This window comes from Ptychodera flava, chromosome 5 (genome assembly GCF_041260155.1).
Source record: "Ptychodera flava strain L36383 chromosome 5, AS_Pfla_20210202, whole genome shotgun sequence".
NCBI lineage: Eukaryota > Metazoa > Hemichordata > Enteropneusta > Ptychoderidae > Ptychodera > Ptychodera flava.
The window spans coordinates 26,651,826-26,666,233 of NC_091932.1; the positions used below are offsets into that span (position 1 = coordinate 26,651,826).

Here is a 14,408-nt window from a genome sequence, read left to right on the forward strand (position 1 = left end):
CGACAGATCAAGTGTTTCAAATGATGTTAGATTCTTATCTCATAACCTATGATAAAAACTCCCCGTGTGAAAAACTGTCAGTCTACCCTGAATGTAAATGGTTGCACTTTTTGCAGACGACTCCAAATGTATCAATGAAATCAACGACATTTCTGATTGTCTAAAACTGCAAAGTGATATCAACAATTTAGTATCATGGAGTGAGAAATGGAGCATGCTTTTCAATGCTGAAAAATGCAAGCTCCTTACCATTAATAGAAAACGCAACCCCATTACCTTTACTTATTCAATGCGTGGTGTTTCCCTAGAAACAGTTGACAGCATCCGTGATCTTGGAGTCGAAGTTTCTTCAAATATGTCTTGGGATAAGCATATCAATATATCTGTTACAAAAGCAAACCGCATGCTGGGACTGATTAAACGTACATGTGGCCACACCTGTTCCACTAAAATGAAACTCCAACTGTATTTATCCCTTGTCCGTAGTATTCTTGATTATTCATCCCAGTCATGGGCTGTCACGACTAAGCAATCAATGCTTCATCTTGAAGGTGTCCAAAGGAGAGCCACAAAATGCATTCTTGGATATCCCCAGGAGATGGATTACAAAGAGCGTATGATTAAATTGCATTTGCTCCCATTGAGCTACAGGAGAGAATTAAATGACTGTGTCTTTTTAGCTAAATGTTTTACTGGTATGTATGACTTAAATTTAAGCCAGTTTGTCACATTTAAATCTCCTGATGACACTTCCATGAAGATGCCATTTTTAAAACTGAATGTTTTCGTTACTCGTTTTTTAACAGAGCTTTTTACTCGAGTAGTGTTATGCCCTTTCATGGCAAATCTTCAACAAGTGTTAGGTCATACAAGTCTATTTTATTAAAACATTACACGGGTTTGTTAAACAATAATTTTTATCCTGATAACACTTGTACTTGGGTGGGAAAGTGCCACTGTAAAAATTGCCGTCTCTGTTAATTTCTCTGTTTTGTTTTGTTCTGTTTTGAAATTTCTTGTATTTTTTATGACTGTTTTATTCTGCGTTTGTCTTTTCTGTTTTTAATTTTGTATGTGTAACTTGTTACATGTGTGTTTTTGTGAAGGGTTGCTTTTGTATAGGTGTTAGTCACCTGTGCTACTCATCCTGACTTTATGTCAAAGCTGAATAAATAAATAAAAAAATAAAATAAAAATTTAACATCACAATGCTATGTATTTGTCATGTGAAGATTTTACTCAAGGGCTTGATTTGATAACTTGTTGGAGAGACCGTAATAAATTTAAACGTGTTCAAATTAAATGTTTGCATTGCATGATGGCATACTAATATATCTTTCAATGCAAAAAGTGTGTTTCTGACCAGAAAAACTCTGCCAGCCAAGCTTGGTATGACGCTTAGCATGCATGACGTTCGGACTTCTAGATACCTGCCTGTTTGAATATCTGTATAAATGATTTCCGAATGAACTTATCACATACACAAGTCAATAATTATTGTTTGCAAAATAAAAAGCGTTTTCTTTCACGATTCCTTTTGAAAGGTATACTGTCACCTGTTCAAATTTTGCCACAGTTACCATGGAAAGACAAAATCTAACCAATCACATATTTTAAGCGGGTGGCCGCATTTTAAAAACAGTGCCCTCACATGGGCATTTTGAATACCAAGGAACGCCCCTTTGACCATATATGGGCATATTTAGATTACAGGTGACTGTATACCTTTAAACTTTCGATTTACTTTTGGAATAATTTCAATACGCTATGAACATGTAAATCATTGAATCGACAAAAGTGACGTCAAATAGATGATATTTTTGAATGGCAGAAATAGTTTTTGACCAAATTTGGAAAGTGCCCGGTCACGTAACCGTAGTGTCGACTGCAGCTTTGAAGCAATGGCGGGTGACTCGAACTTGATGTGAGCCCAGGATGAGTGACAATCCTCTCTCTAAAACAGCAAGATTTTCCATTCCGACAGCGTAGAACTTGAATAGCTTATCGATGAAAAAGATTCAAATGCAAGCAAGGATGTTGCTACACGTATGCTTAGAATATTTTTTGCAAGAACGTGGTACTAATGTTACCCATATGGAGAAATCGCCAAGTAAACTTATCACAATGGATTGTTGCCGTGCATAATATCAAAACACATTCAAAATCATAACACAGTACAACATTAGCGTGTGGCATGTTATAAAACACCTATAACATGGTCCTTATTTTGGGCTATTTCGCCCGTTTATTACCCCTCGTGGTTGTGTGTACTAGAGACATATCTCTATACCTCTCGGGCTACGGCCTCGGGGAATGTTTTTCTGGTAACGCTGAGTCCCTCTGAGTAATAAACGGGCTATATACCTAATAACCAGGTATATGTGCGGTTGTCCGTCTCGTGATTGAGAAATATAGCGTATGAGTTCGTTGTCTCCGAAAATTATTCACATCATTACTTTGGAATATACGGTTGATGCACGCATGTGTTTTCATTGTTCGCAATATTACTGACGAAGTCTATAAAATATTGATTATATGTCACGACTTCTGAGGCTCAGCGTGCGACCTGGTAGCAGCACTTGATCCCTTTGTTGCAGTTGAAACTTTATGGCTACCGCAAGATTTGTGAGTCGAAGCTTATGGGTGGAGGGGTCTAAATATAAGAAATACGAAACACCGCATTAGCGACAAACTAAAATACAACCTTAAGGACTGACAATTTCCCTGGTGGATATATACTTTCTGACTCTGTTAAGAAGTGACTGATTACTATTTTCGTGTCAGACATGACACGACTCAATTTTCATCGCGGGAGATCTACGTGTTTGCTTGTTGCCGTGCTGCTTATTTACATTGAAACCGATGCAAACTAAATTGATGACATAGAAGTTGATTTTCGTGAGTGGAAACACCAGATGATATATCCCGTATTGTTGTCAAGAGATGACATACTTGTCTTGTGCATGTGACAAGAATAGTGGGCTGCCACGATTACTTTTCAGTCTTTTTGAATTTTAAGAGTTCGATGACTAAATAGTACAACAGCATATCTGCGAAGAACGCTCCCATGTATGGGCATAATATGACGTTCAGTGCATATCCGAGTTCAATTCTATAATTGCAAGGTATATATGTCTTTAAACGGAGGTCATTTTCACAGATAGTGACACAATCATATAAATTGTTGAACTTAAGGAATTTAATTCCATTGTCAATGCAATCATGTTCCTACGTATATGCTCTCATATATCGACTCAAAGAGTAATTTATGACTTAAAAGTACACGTCACCTACTCAACGTTTTTTATCGTTGTTATTTTACTCTGACACAGTTGCATATTACTAAACAGAAAGTTCAACAGAGAAGCATTTTCGAAAATGAAAAGCCATTGATTTCTTTTGTTTCCGGAAGAATTTCAGGTATGTTAATCTCATACTTAAAGAGTCTGATCCTTTTGGTAACTTTGTACTTCGAGGCGTATTTCTGGGGAATCACTATACTTTCGATTTGTCTATTTTTTACGTCGTGTTGAGAGGTCAACTGTCGTTCAACGCCCTAAGGGAGCCTTCTGTCATGGCAACCAGGACGCTATATATAAGTTTGTTCCTTTTGTGAGGTCAACCATATGTAGTCGTATAGTCAACTTGTCGACCACCAGATTCGCATGTATGGTACCTTTTTTTTGTTTCACAGCCTGAAATTTTTCACTTACCTTGAATTTTGACACAGTACGGAGGGGAGTAAATTGACTTTCGATTTTTCACTTCACACTTCGTATTTTTGAGGGGTCCGCAGTAGTTTAATGCTAACAGGTAGTCAGTCATCAATGAAGTGACAACCTATACTCTTTGCAGAATGAAAGATTGTCTTATGTAATAATTTAATTGTCCTAATTGTTCTCTTAGCAGCCCGACTCAGTGCAACATTGACAAGCTCGTAGTCCTGAAAACACAGTCACAATTATTCTCAAAAAGCTCTTCGCAATGGAATCCCTCTTTCTTTCAAAAATTGTCAATCTGTCGATTTAACTATCGCCCTCTCCACTTACGATTTACCATGATCCAGACATTTCAATTCACGAGATTGGGCTTAGGTTAGGAATGAATTTGGGCAAGTTTCCGATAGAAAAGTACCGGTGGGTAACTGTCCAACAACACTATACCGTGTTCACTAAACAAGGAATATGCTCACAATTCACAATGGCCAAAGTCGCAGTGAATAAGTCGTATGAGTTGTCTCTACATGGAAACGCTTAACTTTGCACACAATTTAAGGGCTTTGTAAAATACGTGAACTATACGTTCAGCCATACATGTAGATGTGTCATGGAAAATATGGTGCTGTCATAAACAGAACTGTTGACCCCGGTGAACTTTGTTATTTGGACAAATGAACTAATATATCCGCATGTTTACTCGCATAGTTCGATTGTTAGACTTATTATAATATTTATTACTCAATGCACATGCGTCAAATCTTTCTGTGTAGTATTATTTTACCGCATACTAACAGATTTCAAACATGTTTTATTTGATTTCGTTTATTTAGCACAATATACCACCCATAGAAAAACAAACTAGAGACAAAAAGACAAGATTTGTCTAATAGAAAATCTTTTTGTTTAACATTGTCGAATTGTCGACTGACAGATTTGCAACTTTGTTTCACTTCGCTCCACAGTATGTTTTTTATCTGTAACTTTGTTTTCTTTTACCTAAAATTAAGAGGGAAAAAATTTAATTACTTTGGATTTTGCATATGGTGGATGATGGTAGCATCTTTGTGGGTGCCAAAAATAAAGCGTGCTATTTTCTGAGCTCTATTTTACAGGCTGAGGAACAGTTTACGCGGCAAAGGACCCGCTTTGGTGTCCAAGATATACATTAATGACATTAAATACAGCTACCAATATTTTTTTGTTAATGTCATTGCTTAGAGGTTACAAGCATTCTCGAAAATAAAAAGCCATTCGTATTCCTTTTTTTATTTTGACACAGGGCCTCATAAATGGCTATTTAAGTCAATATTACAGCGTTTTTCTTTCGTTTTCAATGTTACAAATAAACCAGCTGAAGAGCACAACACTTGTGTAGCTGTCTTTTGTGTAGCTTGTATTGGCATGTATAGTGCGCCCTCAATAGGGAGTGTGATCATATGTAAATGCGACCTTTAGTTCCGTGACCTCTAGCCACGCCTACTTCCTGTCCTCGCTATGCTTACTGTACTAATTTCCCAGTACAGTAAACACAGCGACGTCTGCACGCATGGCCGGCCATATGGCGAGGGAAGTAGGCATGGCTAGAGGTCACGGAACTAAAGGTCGCATTTACATATGATCATATTCCCCGTTGAGGGCGCACTATACATGCCAATACAAGCTACACAAAAGACAGCTACACAAGTGTTGTGCTCTTCAGCTGGTTTATTAGAAACATCGGAAAAGAAAGAAAAACGCTGTAATATTGACTTAAATAGCCATTTATGAGGCCCTGTGGTTTAAAAAGATTTTCAGGTTGACACAATATTCTTCAGAATCAGATTAGTTCAGTAACGTTGTATTTCGAGACGGTATTTGTTAAAAATCACTGTACTTTCGATTTGGCAATTTTAGGTCATCTAGTCTATTTTAGTTCAGCGAACCAAGGCATGGCAACCTGGACACTACGCACATTAAAGACTATAAATATAACAGAGCAGCTGTCAATGTTTTGGGGCGTTTATTTGCACAGCTTGACGCAATTTTGTTTTACCCTGTTGCCTTGGTTTACAAGAAATCGAAAACATTCTCAAACGCACCTTTCCGATCATCTTTACCAAGTCGTCGATTCAAAGATTCCGAGCTATGTCGTGTTTGCGTTTCTGAGCGTAAACAGTACTTTAAATATGTACCTTTTGGCAGTGTTACCTCAAATTATAATATATTTTATGTGTTTGGATATTGAAGTGCACAGCTTCTGTAGTAATCCAATTATGGCAACGTAAATCAGAAACCTTCTTGTGTAAATGGAATGCCCTCGTAGCAGAGTGTTTTTCATCCTCACTGATCGGTGCAACCTTCTCACTTTTTCCCTAGACGGCGATGAATAGGTTCACAGGGAAAGTGTTTTCCTTCGTTAGTATAATAAAGTTGGTTAATAAAGCGGCCATTTTGAATTTCAAATACCGTTAAATGTCAGGTAGTTCCTGTTTCTCAGTGATTCCTGATTTTATTCTTCATTGGTACAAAATGGTTGAAAAAAATCATTGAGGAAAGTTTGAGCAAAAGTTTTAATCCCTAATTTTCGAGGCGCTTACTACTTTAACTTAATTTGTCAGCGCATATGAAGCTGTTATGTCGTTGACGAATATGGACCCCGGAGAACTTTGTCCTCGTTTAAGTGAAATCACCCTACAAGTTTACTCGCATCGACTCTACGACAGACCTGTTATATAAATAATATTTATACCCAAGCTTTCTGTTTGGTATTATTTAACTGAGACTGAACCGAGACAATGCCCCGATATCATTGAAACTGAAAGTCGTTTATTCTGACATTTGTTAACCTTGAATTTTAGAGCCTAAATGTTCCATTACCTTTGTATTCGACGTCAATGTATTGAAAATAACATTGCTTTCGATTTTGTCACGGTCGATTGCTGTTCTCGATGAAGAGATGGCTTCTCGCCTCAGGGTAGACATCCGATCACGACAATGCGGGTGATACTTATAGAATGCATTGACCTCAATCAGCTTAACCTTTTCCACTTCAGAATCCTAGTTGACAATAAATCGAAATTATTTACAAACCATGAAATGGAGTGGCCCTTAAGTTTGTTTTTATACATATCGAGTTGCCTTTAAAATCGATTCGGAGGCTATGTCATCGTTTTTCTTTCAAATCCTGAGTTTTTCTGAAAAAGGAGAATTACTGTCTGTACTTTCAAGTTGTCGATTCGAGTTAAATGTTAAATGTTCAAAGATAGTCAGCCGGCCCTGGCAATGTGCACGCCGCGTATAATGTATGTAGCAACAGTCATCCGGATTGCCAAACTAATGACCATTCTTTTTTCACTTTGCAGGCCTACTTGACAAGAAAGAAATTATTTGAAAACTTCAAATAGAAATAACGCGTCTTTCATTATTCGCCGAGTGATAGATTAAACTATTCGGGGCAATGCCATGTTATTGTTTAAGAGCGTGAATATCGAGGTGCAAGGTATTACGTGGAAGCATGGAGGCACATTTCCTCAACTTAGCCGCAACATAGAAGGGTTGACTGTGACTTAACACGTCCCTTAGGTAGCAATCAAACGATAGCAACACGGGCGCTTCACAGAATAAAAAGTGCCTCGTGAAAATTTTAAGTTGAGTGTTTATCAACCCTTCTCGATACAAATCGTTTTAGTTAGTGACCCTTGTTGGAAACATTTGATAAGCGGGAATAAATTGCCTTCCTTCATATCGTTATTGTATTTATAAAGCAGTACTATCTGTTTCAATTTTTCTAATTCTGATATTTGGAAATATGATACGGGGTCGAGAAAGTTAGAGGATAAGCGTCTATGACATTAAACACAGGATGCGCGAAGCATAAACCATTTTGTATCTGATTACAAACACCCTTTTATCGTGTGCTAAGAAATGGCCAACAAAACAAATTCTGTAAGAGTACACAGCATTGGTAACAAATGCATTTCACACGATGTATTTTGTTTCAAAAACTAAGAAATGTAGTGGGAAACATGAAGACGCTGTTCTTATCTGTTTTCAGTAAGCCATACCATCATTATGAATATCCCTGCCGAAAACATGGCTTTTATGATCGAGGATTGATTGCGCATCGCATGCTTTCCGGCCAAAAAGATCTCCGCTTTATAGGTCAGGTAGGGTTAGTATTTGAGGGGTGTGTAGAACCTGGTGAACTTTGATCATCAGGTGATCGAAATTATGTACCCGCACGTTAACTCACATAGAGCGACTTTACGATTTATGTAAACACAACGCAAACAATGCTAACCTTTGTGTTCGATATCCATGTACAGCGACAGAACCACATGTGCTAACCAGACGGTCCTCAAATATCTTCAAAATTAAAAGTAATTTCTCTAGACATTGTCTAGTTATCGACCAAAATATTTTGCAAATATGTTATCCTTTTGTTTTAGAGCCTGATTCTTCCGTAACCGTGCACTTTGATACATGGTTAAGTGAGGAGGGCTTTATTTTCGATCTCTGAATTTTGATTTCTTGTTAAGAGATCAGCTGCACTTCAGAGCCCAAAGGTCGTCATTTTTCCTTGGCAATAACAGGCATAATGAAATACTCTTTGCCTGAATAGAAACTGCTAGTTAACCGAGTGCCATGTTATCAGCGCACTGCTTTTCCCTCGCAGTTGTTTTTGACAATAACTGGAAGTTGTTCGCAAAATCTGCTCTCAGTGAAAGGGGTCTTTCCCTACAATATTTTTCCCAGTTGACGATTAAAAGAGCTATATTAATTTGTAGTTTTACAGCGTTGGAATGTGCGATGAATTCGTACCTGGCACAATCTCAATACAAATTACGATGGATTTGACGTCAGAACCGTTTCACTCTCCGCTAAGGTAATCATCCATCCATGACAACATTGAATGAATTGATGATTGTCCCTTTTACATGGAACAACGAGGCTGCCGGGGTGTTTTTCACTTCTTCCTAGGAATACAACCCCTTTACGTTTGTAGGCCAACTAGATGATAAATGCATTAAATCCATTCAGCTTCTTCCGTACCATTTGTCTTCTTCCTCTCATTAGTTGCATTTTTCGGCGCTCATGTAATGGCTCTAAGGAACTGGACAAAAATCACTGGGGTGAGCAGTGCGTGTGAGTGTGTGTGTGTGTGTGTTTATGTGTGAGTATTTATGTGTGTGTGTTTTGACGGGGGTCGTTGTTTTTCACCTAAGCATTTTTACAGGCCCGTGAAATTTAACGATGCTTTAGGTGTGAGGTCAGCATTTCTTGCGCAATTATATAAAAAGCAAGATGTGGCCTGTATGTTCCAAATGAGTTACAGGTCAAATAACAAAATTTTCCTTCTGTAATAATAATTATGAATGTTTCTTTTGAATACAACACTTTCAATATCTGTTCATTGATTTATGTCTTACAGCATATAATTTGCCTTGTATAGGGTGGTTACAAGTGCATATTTATGTGTACAAAAAAATTTATTTTGAAGTGTTGATTAACGATTCATTGCAGTCCATGAGAAAAGTAATTTTTACAATACGAAACTATAATTGTCTGACAATGGAAATTAATGTACTTTATAAGAATTTGTTTTTAACTGCAGATGAAAATAACAAATATGATACTGGCATTTCATTCCAAAATAACAATTTACATCAGAGAAGTCCAGGGGTTGTCTATCAACAATAATTCGCCTTCAAAACTGGTTATAACTTTGCAATAATGTATATACCGTTAAATGTTAACATTGAGGCTTTATATAATAATAATAATAATAATAATAATAATAATAATAATAATAATAACAAGGCAGTATTGCTGAAGGCAATGAGTACTTGGGCCGTGATAGAGTAATTTTGAGGACAATATATACTACTATTCAAATATGGTCTTGAATTTCCTCCTGTCAATGAGGCATTTGATTAACTGGTTATTAAACGAAGCAATGGCATGACAACGGCAAAATATGTCTAGCAACTTTTGTGGAGTTTGAGGCAGGGGTTCTTTATTTATAGCGGGAATTGCTTAAACTCCTTAAATATTCAAATTACAGCAAATTTCTTTTGTTCTCGATGGTAGATGTCTAATATTTAGATGGGCATATTTAGATTTCTACCCTATAGTTATCCCTATATACCAAAAATCGGACATCCAGCTCTATTGGCTTGCTCAGAATTAGATATGCGCATAATTAATGAGGTACAATATGTGGTGTCATAAGGTGTCCCATCATACCATTTATGAAGGGTTTAGCACTTGTGGTTACTGAGTTGTGGACAAATATATATATTTGAGGTCAAAGGTCATCGAGGTCACGTGACATTTTGTCAAAATAATTGTATTGCTAAGTTATTCCTATATACCAAAAATCAGACCTCCAGCTCTATTGGCGCGCTCAAAATTATATATGCGCATAATTAATGAGGTACAATATGTGGTGTCATAAGGTGTCTTATCATACAAAATATGAAGGATGTAGCACTTGTGGTTACTGAGTTGTGGACAAATATATATATTTGAGGTCAAAGGTCATTGAGGTCACGTCACATTTTGTCATAATAATTGTATTGCTAAGTTATTCCTATATACCAAAAATCAGACCTCTAGTTCTATTGGCTCGCTCAAAATAAGATATGCACATAATTAATGAGGTACAATATATGGTGTCATAAGGTGTCCTTTCATACCAAATATGAAGGGTGTAGCACTTGCGGTTACTGAGTTGTGGACAAATATGTATATTTGAGGTCAAAGGTCATTGAGGTCACGTGAAGTTTTGTCAAACAAATTATATTGTTAACTTATCCCTATATACTAGTATCAGAAATCAGACCTCTTGCTCTATTGGCTCGCTCATAATTAGATATGCACATAATTAATGGGGTACAATATGTGGCGTCATAAGGTGTCCCATCATACCAAATATGAAAGGTTTAGCACTTGTGGTTACTGAGTTATGGACAATAATGTATATTTCAGGTCAAAGGTCACCAAGGTCACATGATATTTTGTCAAAATGTCTGAGATATCTGCGAGAACCGATGGACTCACTGATGGACTCACGGACGGATATGAGCCAATCTATAAGCCCCCTGGACTTTATCCGTGGGGACAAAAAAACTGTGTCACTGCATCCTTTAGGCAATATGAATACAATGAGAAACTAAATTTTTATTTTTCTTGGCATCATACATGCGAATCTATGGAGAACTGCCTTATACATGGGAGTCTATGGAGGTGTAAACTAAAAAGTCCTCTAACACGGCCAAATTTGATAGCATTGTGAAACAAATCGACGTGCATCTGTATGGGGTTGGGTACTAGGCGTGAACGGACGGACGGACGCACGGACATGACCAAACCTATAAGTCCCCTCGGACTTCGTCCGTGGTGATTAAAACAACGCAACAGTTATTACAGCTACACCGGCGGTAGGTTCATATCCAGAGCCCCGTACGGTCTGCCGCCGTCGCTTGAAAACAATTTCATGCACCCGGCCATATGGGCAGCTGGCCGGATGCATGACTTCCCGGAGAAGGCGAGCTGTCACATTCAAGCTCAGGATTATTTGTCGATCAAATTTCAATAAATTTACCTTACCTAGATGAAATTTTGTCTATAGGCTGAAATTTCGCCGAAGTTTGACAAAATTACATCGATTTTTCAGGTTCATATGCGACATTTTTGAGATTTGAGTGCAGACAGAAATAAGTTTTGAGGCAACATGGCTGCGACCACATGTTGACCCCTAGCCCTGCGTACGATGCTATGTGCTACAGCTAACACACAGCATCGTACGCAGGGCCAGCGAGAGAGTTGCCGACATCGACGGTTATTTACGAGAAGTGAATAAAAGACTGTCATTTTTGGAAGCGATCGAGTAGCTGAGGTAGGCTGGGATACGACTTGGGCCCAAGAACGCTGAATTTCGGCAGTAATTTGGCTTTTTACGTCAAGTCCCAAAATGGATTTGAAGTCACCGACCCAACGTACGGGTCTTTGCAGGGCTGTGGTGAGCGGGGCGGTTAGCTGTAGCGGAACACACAGCATCGTACGCAGAGCTAGTTGACCCCCAAGTGAAAATGTGTTCGCGATCAAATCTTCCTATATTTTTTTCAGAATTTTCAACAAATCATTGCTTCTTACATCTTTTGTAAAATATAAAATACTAAATAAAACTGCGATGTGCCATGTCTCCAGATTTCTAAAATATCGTTCGTTGACCGTTCGACGCAAACTTGTGACGCAGTTGAAATTCAATACTGACCGCCAAATAATCTTAATGAGACGAGATCAGTCTAGACATCCTCCAAATTATCCAACCATTCGCATTGGAGTTCAGCTCGCTTAGAGTATCATAACATTTTTCGGCCTTCTTTTAGATCGACCCTAATATCTCCCATTTAGGAAATAAATACACAAGCTACCTCGACAAAACTTCGTGCACCATCCAAGACCAAACGCACTACAAATCTGTCTTGACGTCATTATCTCCTTACATGGTAATCGGCATACCGTATTTTTTAGCAAAGGGGACACAGAATACGTCGGAGTATTCAGTTTCAAAACGTATTACATTGTGTGATGTTGTCAAAAAAAAGTCATGTTACTGCAGTGGTATAAATTACAAAACACAAAAGTTCAAATCAGTTTATTTTGGACTGGCTTTACCCAACATTTCATATTGTTTCTTATGCCAGATTTGACCACGTGCTTACTGGCGACCCCTTTTCATGCAAATTTTGTGTCAAATGATGTGTTCCCCTGGAAAAACAAACGTACGATTTCTAAATGAAGGAGGCGAAATTTGCCCTCAAGACTCGAAACCACCCCTTTGGGGTGTACCTAGCTATTTTTAACGAGCTTCTCGAATCTGCAGCTCTATTTCGAAATGATGGTCTGGTTTTCTCAGCTCAAGGATAAGTGTTCTCCATCGCTGTGGGCATTACTATTCTCAATCGGGGGTACAGTTTCCAGTCGCAATGTTTTTCATTGTGTCCGGGATATAAAACCTTTCCTTTTCAAACTTTCTCTTTGATTAACACTAATCCACATCTTGTCAGTGATTAAACATGTTTCAAGTTTAAATGTTAAATTCTGGTCTCGAGCCCTCCTGTTCGACCAAACCGAAATTACCCTCCCACTTTGGCTCGTCCAGTGGGTGTAGCAAGGGTCGTGCCATCGCCTAGGAAACGGAGGGTGCATTAATTGTTGCATTTCGATGCACATTTTGATTATATTCAGAAGATTTTGTGGCAAAAACTCAGATAGAGAAGCATTTATATTCACATCTCACTTATTCAAGACTGGCTGAGAGCAGCACTTCCATTCAGTTAACATCATTACGCCATTTATTATGCCAAGAAAGATGAAGCCAATACATTTTGCCCTCCCTGGTGTCAGCCAGAAATGGTTATACCTTACAGTTTTTTCCCACGGAATGAAAACAAATGTACTTTGGCTGAGGCCCAAGTACAATAATAATGATAATAATAATAATAACAATAATAATTAATATAAGTATTATATAGAAATAATAACGCGAATAATAATAGGTTCAATTTCCGTGAAAATATCACAGTTAGGGTATTTTGGGTTGAAAAGACCAAATATGATATCGATTTCACTGCCCCATGTTTCCATGGTAACCATTTTAGGGGTTGAAAATATCAATTTTTCTAATATCCCATGAAAAGTTACTTTGATTGATATGAAAATTATCTAGTGGGGGAATTTGGGGCAAAGAACACAAAAACTAGACTTATTTTAATGTTTCAAGTTGCCATGGTAACTATTTTGGCATTGAAAATGTTTTTTTCCCCTTATTTCTATTAAAAATATACTCGGACATAAATCCCGGTATTTTGGGAATAACCTCATTATTATACACCTTTTTAAATTCAATTTTACCTCGAAAAAATCAAAATTAAAGCTTTTTTGGGGATGACCGCCCCGCAATGCACTGAGCGATCGCGAGCAAACTGAGAACGCGTTAAGCGCGTCCGCTAATCGCACAGAACGAAATTTCAAACCAGCGCAGCGCAGTGTACGTGTGAGAAATTGTAGGCCGGCAGCATAATTTCACCCGAATTCACAGGCTTTTGATTCACCACTACTAAACGTTGTTAAGTAACCAATGTGTAGAAGTATTTCCCCGCATTGACGTAATGGTGTTTTGAGGTCAAAGGTAAAATAGCGTCCAATAACACAAAAAGTTATTGTACTCCGCGGCAAAGTTATTGGACTCTGCGTCCTCTGATACCGAAATTTACTGTACGAAGAAAACTCCAAAGATTGTAGACGCAGGTGTATAATAATAAAGATAATGTATATGGGGCCACTCTGGTCAAAATTATGTTTTCCGTTAATTTTAGTGTGTTAGAACAAAGACTCTCGAGTTTCTCGAGAGTCTATGGTTAGAATTAATTTTATGTAGACCAGAAATAATTTTTCAAGCATTTTTAATTTTGTTTCATGCAGTCATCTTAAATAAGTGCTATGTAGTATATTACTAACTTCGCATTCATCGAATTAAGTTTATGCCTTCAAATTAATTTTATGTGATAAAATTAATTCTACTTGTATCTGAAATTAATTTTGTGAACCTAATTCCCCTTAGCACCCAATATTCACTGGTACTTATTTATTTTATGGATTGACAATGACAATTAATGATTTCTTTGTCTCATTCTCCATGGT

At 37.7% G+C, this 14,408-nt stretch overlaps 1 protein-coding gene across 5 annotated transcripts in view; it reads left to right on the forward strand.

The window, feature by feature from the left end:
• Nucleotides 1-3,624: 3,624 nt before the first annotated feature.
• Nucleotides 3,625-14,408, forward strand: part of LOC139133390 (short transient receptor potential channel 4-like) — a 51,944-nt gene continuing 41,160 nt past the window's right edge. For 3 of the 5 annotated variants that reach the window (XM_070699949.1, XM_070699951.1, XM_070699952.1), the window contains exon 1: nucleotides 8,467-8,583. In XM_070699949.1, coding sequence (XP_070556050.1) covers nucleotides 8,501-8,583 — 83 coding nt within the window. In that variant the 5' untranslated portion in view covers nucleotides 8,467-8,500. Of the gene's footprint in view, nucleotides 3,668-8,465; nucleotides 8,584-14,408 lie in introns of those variants that run through there. The other 2 variants (XM_070699953.1, XM_070699948.1) reach the window with 2 other exon arrangements.